At 41.1% G+C, this 13,570-nt stretch overlaps 2 protein-coding genes across 2 annotated transcripts in view; one reads left to right on the top strand and one right to left on the bottom strand.

The window, feature by feature from the left end:
* Positions 1 to 13,570, bottom strand: part of LOC134202659 (major royal jelly protein 1-like) — a 44,277-nt gene that overhangs the window by 23,279 nt on the left and 7,428 nt on the right. The window lies entirely within an intron of this gene.
* Positions 5,224 to 6,771, top strand: LOC134202657 (uncharacterized). The gene is made up of 3 exons (XM_062677683.1): positions 5,224 to 5,965; positions 6,028 to 6,088; positions 6,236 to 6,771. Exons 1-3 carry the CDS (start codon positions 5,291 to 5,293, stop codon positions 6,535 to 6,537), a joined length of 1,038 nt encoding a protein of 345 aa, XP_062533667.1. The 5' UTR covers positions 5,224 to 5,290; the 3' UTR covers positions 6,538 to 6,771.

Below are 13,570 nucleotides of genomic sequence, written 5' to 3'. Positions count from 1 at the left end.
AGCGCTCTTTTACTATTGCGAAGATGTCATCCACATAGCGTCTCTAGATGTACTGTGCCAAGTACAAAAGTGTGATCGTCCCCATTTGTAACCAGTTGGACCACGTCCTGTAGATGGGCAACATCGAGCCCGAAACCGGTCGACAAAAAGGTAAATTTTAAAATCCTTTTTCGTTTGTAAGAACCATAAGTGTTGTGTCCAGTCTCGCGTCGCGTTTTGTGTGTGTGACTCATTAGAAATGTTTGAAAATGTTTATGCTGGTCATAATTTCCGAAAAAAAATCAGTCTGAATTTTGTAAAGTCTGGCATTGTGGGTGGTTTCTCTTTTTCTCTTTTTGCTGCCAAAAAGTCTGGCAGTGCCAGATATATCTGGCATAATGGCAACCCTGCACCAAAGCGGATACGAAGCATAATTTATCGTTTCAACTGTTATCCCACACACCTAAAAATAATAATGTAATTTTAGGTGCTGTGACACCGACATATACGAGCGTCATTTTTGACGTAAAATTAGGTGGTACTTTAACTTTACATCACGACTTTATTGACAAAAAATAGATTGATCAGAACGAGAATCGAACATAAGTCCGCTGAGTGAGAGCCCACGCTACCACTCAGCTATCTCCGTTTCTTGAAAGAGGGATGATCGAAGTAAAACTGGTTCCACGATTTGCACTGAACAAGTATTTCACTGCATCAAGTAATTAACTGCTTGTGCGTTTGGTGCGTTGCAGCGGGTGCTGTGTTTAGGTTCCGTGACATGTAATTTTAAATCATCTGACATTGAAAAATATACGATTCTGTTTACTTCATGTGGTTTTGTGTCATTTTATTGAAATACATCACCTGTAATATTCATAATCTTTTGGTGTATGTTTACGGCTTCTATTCCAAATCGCATAATGAATACTTCAAACCAAGAAAAAAATTGCTTTGATTAAGTTCATTATCATACATTCAATTATTGCTTTAGGCAATATTCAATATTCTGAATAACATAATTAGATTCATACACTCTTAAAAATAATGAATACTACATGCGACTTAATCCACATGACGCGTGAAAAAAAAGCGACTGAAGTCAAAAAAAGACTGAATATTATGTTATTCTTGATGTACCTTAAAGTCTAACTCGAATCATGAAACAGTTAAATAGTAATCAACACAATGTTGCTTTTCAAAACGTAATTCTACGTCAATACTCACAAAAATGTTTTACTAAGTTGAATATAGGTGAAGTAGCACTGAACATGGAGATTGAAGAGATGTAAATTTACATCACCCTCAACTCACGCTTCGGCGTCATATACGCAATGCGAAAAGTCAAACATCTACGTCCGTCAGAGCAACACGTTGCGGTTCGTTCTCCGAAAAAGGTGACAAAAATGGGTGTAAAGTGCTTAATTTGTGAATCAAAATGCGAAAATCTAGCAGCTTATCAAAAGCATATTCGAGTGCATCGGAATTTAAAAATATTCAAGTGCGCGTTCGATTGTGAAGTCATTTTTAAATCCATCGCTGCTTACCGGAAGCATCTCCGGCAGCGCCATTTTGAAAAACAAAATGAAAATCTGTACCAGTGTCCGATGATCGGTTGTGGCTTCGAGACAAATGAAGCGAAAATAATTATGAAACATGCAACGCATCACATATCTGCTGGACAACCGATTTTTTGTCCCTTAAAATGCAGAACCGGAAAGCCTTTTGTTACTCCAAACAGTTTTCGAATCCACAAAATGTATTTTCATCGTGTGATATCGGCGAAGAAAGCTGTTACTTCGGTAGAAATTGAAGAGCAGTGTGACGAGTTTCCTGTTCAGCACCTGGAAGATGATAATGTGAATAAAACGGGAGAACCTCTACGTGAAGAAGAATCTTTGTTTGAGCTCAAAAAATCAATTGAATCAATGTTTGCGAATCTTTTCTTAAAATTGATTACTCAAAACCATGTCACTGAAACGGTAGTTCAGGAAATTGTTGTTGCATTAGAAGAGGTCGCTGTAGTTGAGACCAAGTTTTGTGATATCAAATGTAGATTGATTGCCGATGCATTACTTTTAACGAAGGATGCCAGACTAGAATTGATCCATTCGTTGAAGTCCGTAAATGTTCTTGATTCGATTTTTGGTCCTAATGGACCTTTTCGAACCACCTACATGAGAAAAAAATATTTCCGGGAGTCCTTTTCTTATATACCGCCCGAAGAAATATGTTTACAACGTGATAACGACCATAACAAATGTATGTACCATTATGTTCCAATCTTAGATACCTTGAAAACTATGCTCAATGATAAACAAATCTATGCCGCACTATTTCGCAAAAGGGGAGAAGCTCAAGGGTATTTATCAGATTACACAGACGGGAAGAAGTTTCAAGAAAGCATTTTTTTTACGAAAAAGACTGTGAATATTTTTTTATATCAGGATGCGTTAGAAGTAGTAGCCAATGGCTTAGGGAATGCTGTGGGTCGTCACAAGGTACTTTGTGTCTACATGGTATTGGGAAACCTAGACCCTCACCAACGATGCCTTACTGACAATGTTCAGCTACTTTTGGTCTGTAAAACTAAAGACTTCTCCTACTTTGGTACAAGCTCTATTTTCCGAAGGTTGGTTGAAGACATAAAGCAATTAGAACAAACTGGTATAGTAGTGAACAGATATTGTTACAGCACCCATTGTGTCGCATGATCAGATCAATTTATTGGAATTTCTCATTATCGAGTATTTGAGTATCAGGACAGAACAATTTGATATACCATTAAGACCAAAACATCACTTTACGATACATTATCCCAGGTTTATTAGATGGCTAGGACTATAAAAATGTGACGAAGTTTTGCGCAGAGCAACACCAATATTACCAAGCATTACTCGCTACGAAAAACTTTCGGTTTGGTAACGAATTATTGGTTGAAAAATATATTGACAACTCATCGGAACTTCCAGCACGGTGGAAGGATTTCTTATGCAGTTTGGAACTGGTTAGCGAAGGTAATATATACGCGGAAGAAGCGACGTACCGTGGATATCATTATAAAAAGGATTCATACATTTTCATAAATCATGATGACTTTGGCGAGTGCTTTTTTATATTAAAAATCCAGTTACTGATATATAAGCGATCTGATAATACGATTCTCTGTCTGGGCGACAGAAAAAAGGCATACAACATTCATGAAAAAGGATTGATATTGATCGACCCGGAAACAATCGAAACAGAAATTCGCTATATCTCCGAGATAGTCGATAAAACGCCAATTGTTGCTTTCTCTCATCAAAAGGAGGAATATTTATTCATCAGGCACGCATTGCCGCTCATTAACTGAAATTTACGAGAAAAACTATCATAATACAAGATCGACATTATGGAAGCGTATATTGGTTTCCAAGTTTGTGACTCGTCGCGTTTACGCCGCATACCAGCATTTGGGACTATTCACAGTTTGTTGGAACAAGGTAATAAGCAAATATTTCAAGTACAACGCAGAGATTTAACACATTTTTCCCTCCTTAGCTTCTTTGGCCTTGCAAATGCCGATTAACCGCATAGTAACAGAAAGTGACGGATGCCAACTGACGACGGACCTCGCGTTGAAAGTTTTTCAAGACAAGCTGTTGATGCTACTTAAACCAGACGAGTCATGGGTTGCGATGGGTACATTGCAATCATCATACGAAGCTCCAAACGATCAACGAGTATTGAATGGTATGTACTGTCAAACAAAATAATGCTATTTGTAGATTGTTATTATACAACAAAAGTTCTTCACGCATACATGCATAGTCAACTGACGTGAAAAATTGATGGAATTATGGTTTAAAACCCTTCTAGCTTGGCTATATATCCAAATATGAGTTGATGTTTTGATTCTTTTGGTTGCTACTATTCATAGTATTAATTTCAAACCTACTTTTATTGTTGATTTTTTCAAAACGAAAATATTCTAAATTAGGTTCAATTCTTGTCATTCGGCTTCTAGCAAACCGAATCTGTACTGAACTAATTACTTATTGTATGAATATAAAGTGGAAGAACGAGTACCTATGAAATAAAAAAGAATATATGTGCTGCAATTCACTTTTGACGAAATGTCTATTTGACTGAATGTCATTCGACCAAACGTCATTCGACGAAATGTCCCAAAGCCTAAAAACCATATAGAGCCACGCATTTTTGATGTATTCTTTCAGTACTAAATAAATTTATTCCTCAATATCATTACGATGTTCTACTCACCAAGCAATTATATTTCATCGCTGCAAAGCTTCACGCCCGGTTACATTAGCGCAGCAGACAAGCTGCCACTGGTCATCTTGACAAAAGTGTTGGCCTCAAGCATGTCACCAGAGCTTCTTCAGAGGTTGATGAATAATTGCGAAACGCACCCAATTCATGCCATGTCAAACTCGATATCGATAGCCTTCGCCAAGAAAAACGTGTAGATCACAATCCGCTATTTCCGATCGCCAAAGTTAGTTGATCTAGAGCCACAGAGCCGTTACGTCGATGTTCCTATTCCCGTTCGTCTTCTTGCGTTCTTTATCCAGCATACTTCGCTCTGGAAAATTATTAATGTTTGAGCGTCGTTCAACTTTACGGTATTCGATCCGGTACGTGTAGACGCTCCCCCGGCCAACGTCAGCATCCGTGCTTTGTCAAAACTGTCGACTTGACAAATGAATATTTCCATCGTCCGGATTCCAAAACCTTGACGCTTGGTAGTACCAATGTGACGAAATTGTTGCACCGAATTTCGAAATGAAATGGTTTCAAAATTCTGGTTCTCCTGGTAAATCTGCATGAAGGTCCCAGTCGTCTGACAACAGACATCACGAAGGAAAAATCTGCTTGAGGACTCCGTTTTTTCGTCCTTGCACGGCTCACTTCGCACTGGGAAAGCTTCACATTCTCTTTCCAGAGAAAAAGGTGATCAGAATCAGAATAAAATAATTTATTATTATTTTACCCTGAGCTATTTTACCAAAACTGCTACTTTTTGTCAGTAACCTTAGGAACAGAAAATTATCAATGTTTGTTGTTTACTATACGAGTACCTTTATAGCCTATTCACATTACGCCATTTATTATAATAATTATCGTTTTAAGTTTGAGAAAGAAAATTGAATGTATGGAAATCCGCATCAAGCTACTCTTTATCATTATATGAATTAGATTTATTACCATACCTGGCGTAATTTCAATAGACTATTATCGATTGCAAGAATATCGAGACAAGAATCCAGGGAAAAGTCTTCCTCTAACGATTCAGCTTCCCAGATCAGAAATGACATCATTGGCAAACACAATTGTTGACCAATTGCGATGTATTGATTCTGACATACCCGCTTGCATCATGGAGTCGGTTGCAAAGCAGGTCTATTCGAAGTATTCGGGGCTTCAATTCATTGATGATGACGGGCATGTTAATCAGCAGAGCTATGTGGCCTTGAAACATAAGTTGATCAATAGGAACTCCTATTTGAATCGCTTTAAGAATCCGAATGTGCCCAAAGTTTCAATCGCAGAGGTACGCAGGGACAAGAATGTCAAATCTGGTACTTTGAAAGAGTATTGGGTCAAATCGTCCGAGGTTTGCGACAAGGATACTGTGAGCAAACTTGTTAGAAATGACCCAAAAGTACTAAGCAGCGAATTTCTGTCAGCCTCGCAGTCATACGTGCGGTTTCGGCTGGATGAAGATAAGATTCTTAGGGATATCGTATCTGCTCTACCAGTACTTCGCCGTCGACAGCTGATGAGCTTTCACTTTGAACAGGCAACCGGAGTGCCCATGGATACACTGGAGAAGTATTTCGTTGCCAAGCGCGCGAAATTGGTCGACTTTTTGAAAGTTCGCCCCAAAAGCTTGCTGAATGAAGCGCCGACTGATTATGACATCATCAATGCCTTATGTTCGGTTCTGGGTGAAAAAGTCACGGAGTTGATTATACTGAAAGAGGTAGGGAATTATAACGTTAAGTAATATATAATCTCTAAGTAACCATCCTTTTTCTTTTACAGCTTGGAACTAAAGTATCGGAGATCACTACAGAATGCGCTGGTCCAGTTCTGGTTTCAGTTGGTGTGTATATAATTTAAACCTACATTTTACTATTTAAGGCTAGAACCGTAACGTTTTCTGTATGAAAATCAGCAAAGCCTTAGCATGTCTCCTCAATACTTAATTTTCATTAATATTTTATTAACAGTTGCATTTTGTTTTTTGCAGATCTGGGAAACAACAACAAAGTGCTTTATGTATTTGCGGAACAAGCGCAACTTACTGAAGGAACGCATGAAATTGTTCAAGCACTTTCTGAGCTTATGGCGGTGCATTATGTATACAATTTCATGTATATGAAAGGTGTATCCAAAGTTCTGGAGTTCATCCAAGCGTACTTCTACAAGATTACTCCAACCACGGGATCGAAATCGAAGGCGACGCGGAAGAGCAAACAACAGCGCTTGGTCCAAAGCGTGATAGAAGCAATATCGAATCATGAATTGATTCCCGTGCAAGCAGTCGAATAAAGCAAGAGTATTATTTTTGAAAATGATATCCAATATGAATTCTTAACAATCTCCGAAATGTTTAACTGGCATAGCTCATGTAATGTGACAGGTAGCTACAATGCAGTTATCTTTTTAGTAGAGTAAGATTGATTAAATGAACTATAAGTTCATTGTTTTTCTTTTTCATCGTAATGTATACAAATCAGGCAGAATAAACGAAAATATTAAAACATGAATAAATTTGATTTCACATGCAGTTAGTTTTAGTTGTGCTTCCGAAAAATAATCTTATGATATGGATAGAGGTCTAAGGGTTGAAAATCACTGAGAATCCCTCACGTAATTAGTATACAGATACTTAATTGTAAATTGCTTTTAATTATGGTAAACGGTAATAAATCATCTGATATATATGATATACATATGATTAAAAACGGATCCCTTTCAGTCACTTAAAATGTAGAAATTGTCTACCTGTATCATGGATTTTGTGAGTAAGTATGCGTATATATGACCAAATTATTTCCCTATACATTGAAAATCATTTAAAATTACGTCATTGTTGTTCGATTTTTCAAATGTGATTTTACATCTAAATTATTTACATCATTACATTTGAGTTACATATTCGTGTAATTTTAAAAACGAATGTAAAATCATGTCAATCAGGCCGCTTCTTTTATGTGCATCTGAACAGACTTGAATTTACACGCAATTTTTTAAGAGTGTATCTTCAGCTTATTAGACCAACATCAGAGTACCTAATGCATGCAATTTTATGGCGACCTAATTGCAATTGAACGGCAAAGTAAACTCTCTTTTTCTTCATATTCCTTGTTCTTTAAATAGAAAATAATTCTGAGCACTCCGATCGGGTTCTCCATCTCTCGATTTCTCTACCCTTAATCGATGACCTCTTCGGCATCAAAGTTTACTGTTTGTATAATTTTTTAGAGACATTTCAAATTATATTACTTATGCATTGTCGTAATAAATGTTCATAGTACTACCCTTTTCGGAGGAAGCACTGTTGAAGAGAAGGCCTCCGCAGATGTTAGCTGTGGAGCATTTCTTGGTTACAGTTTATGAATCACGTTCGTGACATTTTCCTCCTATTTAAGTCTTCAAAGTGCACCGTGGCAAGTCATGTTCTACGCTCTAAGGCACAATCCAATCTTTCGATACACAAACTAATAGAAAAATTAAAACAAGTGGATTTCACTCCGAAAAAAAACATCAGTTTTCACCTACCTCAATAGTTCTCACTACAGCATACCCGCGCGGTGTGCCTTAACTGTTCTGCGCTTGACACTGCTCGATCGATCGATTCCATGACCACAAGCAGCGCTACCACCAACAACTTGGTGGTCGCCCAAGGTAGGTATTTAATCTACCACCCTCCGAAACGGTAGCAGCCCCCCGCGCAAAGAAGCGAGAAATTAATTCACTTTTTCTGCACGGCTTGGTTCGATTTTCAATGTCACCAGCGGCGACCGCGCACCCGCTTAAGCGATGCGTTGTTGTCGCGTCGTCGCAGCTTACGGGCGTTTAACAGTCGCGGATGATGTGTTGGTTATTATTGGAAAAGCAGCCACGGCGATCACGACCGTTCGAGTTTTGCCCTCGAATTCCGCCGTTGGTGTAACAAATCGCGTGGAGGATGATCGATGGGAATTGCACACGCTGAAGAGGTTCGTTACATTTTGATAAGTTTATTAAATAGGTACGTGACGTGACATACATCACGGTCTGTGGATGGGGTCGTTCACAAAATACATAACGCATTAGGGGGTGGGAGAGTGTCTGAAACAAAATTTCGAAGCCTCCCATTCAAAAAAAAACTTTACAATGATGTGGTTACTTTAAATTAAATTTTGTAAATTTTGAAGATATGTAATGTGTGAATGAACCCTTAGTTAGCTGGATGGAAGCGAACGATATAGAACGGAAAAGGAGATCGTTGGCTTCATGCAGTCAGTGGTCGTACGTATAAATATCGGTGAAACGAAGGCTGCTCCTCGTAGCCGTGCGTCATCGGAATACTAATAGCCGGAAGGTTAGTGAAATCGCCTATTTTCGGCTTAAATGAAGAAGAGCAACTTCCAGATGTAATATAGTAGAGCAGTGTGTTAGTGTCGGAGCATTTTCTGTAATCAGGGTGGCAACAGACACATTTCGCGCCAAATCGTAGAGCATTATCTCCGATTGTGGATCGGCTCCTGTTGTAACAGGTTGTAACGTTTGACAACTATGGCAAATCTACCGAATACAGAAGCGTGCACATTAGAGCTGTTCAAATTTCAAAAAGTTTCTTTAAATCGATGGGTCAACTGGTATTCACAATTCTTATGCTGACTGCTGGTGAAAATTTCAGATCAATTGGTTCAAATTCAGGTGAGATTCAAATCGATTTAGTGTTTTCGGAATGATTTTGCCACTAAAAAAAATCGTAACTCTGAGTAGGATGGACGAAATTAATTGCAACAATATTGTGTTGTAAGATTTCGATCTTCGAGATACCCAAACATTTTTCGTCGATAAAAGGCCTATGAAATTTAAATCCAGATTTTTTTTTGGGCTACGAAATGGTGAGTTGACATCCGGGAAGGGCGCCCTAACATAGCTCTGGTCCTCACAAGTTCCAATACTCATGCTCCCACGGGTCTTCCGATGACAATTGACAGCCAGCTAAGGGTTGCGTACTAAGCTGGTAGTGTAGCCTAGACACTGTTGTCCTTCTGACATCTGCTAGAGTGAGAGGGTGCGTCCTGTAGGGTCTGCCTAGGATGTGGTGGGGTTCGACAGTGGGCTCTGTTGAACTTCTATAAAAAGCTGCATGTGTCCCCAAGCAGGCCCTATCAGAGCGATCGTGTGCCGTTCAATGCGCACTAGCCTAGTCCTGGTGTTGGGTGGGACTTTAAACAAATTTGATCCGACTGATCGAGCGTCTTTCCACCAAGGAGGTGCAGCTGTTGTGGAATCCAGCGGCTGAGTATGAAATGCTATTCCCCGAAAGCTATACCTAAGATGGCTGCCCATCTCGGTGGATAGGGAACCTTGGGCCAACAACCTACTCTTCCCAGAAACATCAATTTGTTCGAGAATCCGATAATGAAATTACGGCGACGACTCTTAGCGCGAAACAACGGACACGAATAGGAACATGGAACGTTTTAACCCTAGCCCACCAAGATAAATTGGCACAACATGCCAATGAGAGACGCCGCATGAACATGAAGCTTGCGATCCTGGGACTGAGTGAAGTCCGTTGGCCAAACTTTGGAGAACACAGAACGCCGTCGGGACAAGTTCTGCTATACTCTGGTTTACGAGGTGAACACGCTCCCCGGCATCGCGGAGTTGGCTTCCTACTAAGCGCTCAGGCATGCTCTGCCCTTATGAAGTGGGAATCTTTAAGTGAAAGGATATTCGTTATCAGATTTAGAGCACGGGTCCGAAACCTTACTAAAATCCAATGTTATGCGCCAACCGATGCTGCCGATCTGCCTTGACAAAGAGAACTTCTACAGCCAACTCAATGCCATTGTAGATAGAATTCCGAAGGGTGATATCAAGATCTGTATAGGCGACTTCAATGCGAAGATCGGTTCCGACAACTCGAACTATGAGTGCATTATGGGGCGCCGTGGTCTCGGAGAAATGAGCGAATACGGAGAGCGGTTCGCAGAATTTTGTGGTAATAACGACATGGTGATCGGGGGATCGCTCTTCCCTCATCGACCGGTTCACAAGGTCACGTGGGTGTCCCGTGACGGCTTTACAAAAAATCAAATCGACCTCATCTGCATCAGCCGAAAATGGAAACCGTGCCTTCTTGATGTATGGAATAAACGTAGTGCCGATATCGCTTCTGATCATCACCTCCTCATCGGCGAAATACGCCTGCGCATTGCGCGGATTCGTCGGCAGGAGGAAAGAGTTGGGCGACGATTCAACACACGGAAGATGCCACGTAGAAACGGTCCTTCGTTGAAGAACTGGAGACGCGTGCTGCAGATATTCCGGAAGGTGGCAGCGTGGAAGACCGTGGACCGCCATCAAGAATGCCTTCATCGCCACCAGCGAGTACAATTTGGGCGAACTGCGCACCCAGAGAAAACAACGGATCACCGATGAGACCTGGAGGAAGATAGATGAGGGAAGAGAAGCCAAAGACGCGATAGAGCGATAAAAAACCAGAGGAGCCAAAGTCTTAGCCCGTCAACGATATTCGCCTCCTCTACGATATCTCACTACGCTTAAGCGGGGCGAAGATGAATGCAACGATGCCTGTGAAAGACGCGAATGATCAGTTATTGACCGACCGAGCACTTCAAACAACTTTTTCAAGTGCCAGCCAGGCCATCACCACCTCGGCATGATCTGCCTAGGATCCGACGTATAACACGCGTCAATACCGAAGCTCCATCACTGGTAGAGATTCAAAGAGCCATCAAAAGCATGAAATCGAATAAAGCCCCAGGGGTCGACCGCATATCAGCCGAGATGCTCAAAACTGACCCCATGACATCCGGTCAACTACTGCATCGTTTATTTCGTAATATCTGGGACACCGCAACTTTCCCGGTCGACTGGATGCAAGGTATCTTAGTGAAGGTACCCAAAACAGGGTGACCTGACTGTATGCGACAACTGGCGAAGCATTATGTTGCTGTGTACCGTTCTCAAAGTTCTATGCAAAATTATCCTAGCCCGGATTCAGGAGAAGATCGATGCGATTCTCCGGCGGCAGCAGGCCGGATTCCGTGCCGGAAGATCCTGTGTGGACTATATTGTTACGCTCCGCATCATTCTGGAGCAGGTCAACGAATTCCAAGAGTCCCTTTACTTGGTATTCATTAACTACAAAAAAGCTTTCGACCGTCTCAATCACGAGAATATGTGGGACACCCTGAGACGCAAGGGGGTTCCTGAGAAAATCATCGGCCTCATCGAAGCACAGTACGAGGTCTTTTCGTGTAAAGTGCTGCACAATGGGGTCCTGTCCGACACTATCCGGGTCGTAGCTGGTGTGAGGCAAGGATGTATTCTATCACCGTTACTGTTCCTCATCGTAATCGACGAGATTCTGGTAGATGCGATTGACCGTGAACCAAACCGCGGGCTGTTATGGCAGCCTATAACCATGGAGCACCTAAACGACTTCGAATTGGCTGATGACGTTGCACTCCTCGAGCAACAGCGCTCTGATATGCAGAGTAAGCTTAACGACCTTGCCGAGCGCTCCTCTTCGGCAGGTTTAGTCATCAACGTCAACAAAACCAAATCGTTGGATGTAAACACAGTGACTCCTTCCAGTTTCACAGTAGCCGGGCAACCAGTGGAGAATGTTGAAAACTTGCAATATCTTGGTAGCCAAATGGGGTCAGATGGCGGTACCAAGATCGACATAGGCGCACGCATCAAGAAAGCAAGGGCAGCCTTTGCGAGTTTAAAAAATATCTGGAAAAACAGGCAGATAAGTGAACGCACCAAAATACAAATTTTCAACTCTAACGTGAAATCTGTGCTGTTATACGCTAGCGAAACATGGTGTGTATCAGTGGCGAACACTCAACGGCTGCAGGTGTTCATTAACAGATGCCTGCGGTATATAATTCGGGCCTGCTAGCCTCACAACTGGATCTCAAACAACGAGCTCCATCGTCGTTGTCACCAGAGGCCGATAGCAACAGAAATTCAGGATCGGAAGTGAGGCTGGGTCAGCCACACACCTTACGTAGAAGCGGAAACGAAATCTGTCAACAAGCATTAGACTGGAACCCAGCGGGACATCGCAGCAAGGAGCAGACCAGGAGGCTCATGGCGGCGAAGCCTCAATAAAGAAATAAAAGAAGTCGACCGAAATCTAACCTGGCAACAGGTTAAAGCGATAGCCGGGCAACGCTCACGATGGAGATCTTTCAAGTCGGCCCTTTGCACCACCGGAGGTGTACAGGATCCATAAGTAAGTAAGTAAATATTTTTTTGGATTGAATTTGTCGGGAAGTTGCAGCTACACATTTATGTTAGTTCAGCCCGGTATTAAATCTTAAGCGGGTATAAAAAAAATTGTAGGAAATTTAGAAGTGTATTCACATTTTATTTTTTTTTTAATTAATTTCCTTATTACAAAGACTAGCACGTTGGCAAACATTTCCATCGTTACCATTACTTTTCAATGATCATCATTCAATATTTTTGGTTGGGACCTGAGATGTTAAGACAAAGTAATCATTGGTGCCTTGGTAGAATGTGATTCAACCGTAACATCATGTTGCAACGGCAAGCGTATCTGGTTCTTCTTCTTCTTCTTCTTATTCTTCTTATTGGCATTACATCCCCACACTGGGACAGAGCCGCCTCGCAGCTTAGTGTTCATTAAACACTTCCACAGTTATTAACTGCGAGGTTTCTAAGCCACATTACCATTTTGCATTCGTATATCCTTGAGGCCAGCACGATGATGCTTTTATGCCCAGGAAGTCGAGACAATTTCAATCCGAAAATTGCCTAGACCGGCACCGGGAATCGAACCCAGCCACCCTCAGCATGGTCTTGCTTTGTAGCCGCGCGTCTTACCGCACAGCTAAGGAGGCCCGTATCTGGTACAGTTAGTAAAGCGTTCGGCTGATGATCACAGTGTCATTAATCGAATCGCACAGAAATTGAATTAAAATTTTGTTTGCTATTTTTTTAAATGGATGTGACGAAACGTCATTCGACGAACTGTACCAATATTCAGTGTTGGTAAAAACATGCACAAATCTCAATCATCAAGTCCTCCCACGAAGGAATGCCTCACGCTTGAGCTTTTCATGCTGAAACTTATCGTTTCACTCAATAGTCAAAAAATCACTCCAAAAAACGTCTCAAATCAATTCGGGGGAAATTCATTGTTTACACCCGCAAAAGTATTCATTGTTCCATGCAACGAATGTCAATTCATTGTTTTTAACGAAGGAGAACAAAACAAGCCAAAATTTTCAAAACGACTTATCTGCTTTTGTAAGCAAAGATTCAAACGACGATTTGACGAATCTGATAGCTC

Source organism: Armigeres subalbatus, unplaced genomic scaffold, assembly GCF_024139115.2.
Source record: "Armigeres subalbatus isolate Guangzhou_Male unplaced genomic scaffold, GZ_Asu_2 Contig1329, whole genome shotgun sequence".
In the NCBI taxonomy this organism is placed as follows: Eukaryota; Metazoa; Arthropoda; class Insecta; order Diptera; family Culicidae; genus Armigeres; species Armigeres subalbatus.
The sequence above is the reverse complement of the archived record's forward strand: the minus strand, read 5'-3'. Positions and strand labels throughout refer to the sequence as shown.

What these genes read in the sequence shown, in the direction of transcription:
- LOC134202657 (XM_062677683.1), top strand. Translation starts at nt 5,291, where the DNA reads ATGACATCATTGGCAAACACAATTGTTGACCAATTGCGATGTATTGAT. An exon ending in AGTTGATTATACTGAAAGAG is followed by an intron (nt 5,966 to 6,027) that starts GTAGGGAATTAT and finishes TTTCTTTTACAG; the next exon opens with CTTGGAACTAAAGTATCGGA. An exon ending in TCCAGTTCTGGTTTCAGTTG is followed by an intron (nt 6,089 to 6,235) that starts GTGTGTATATAA and finishes TGTTTTTTGCAG; the next exon opens with ATCTGGGAAACAACAACAAA.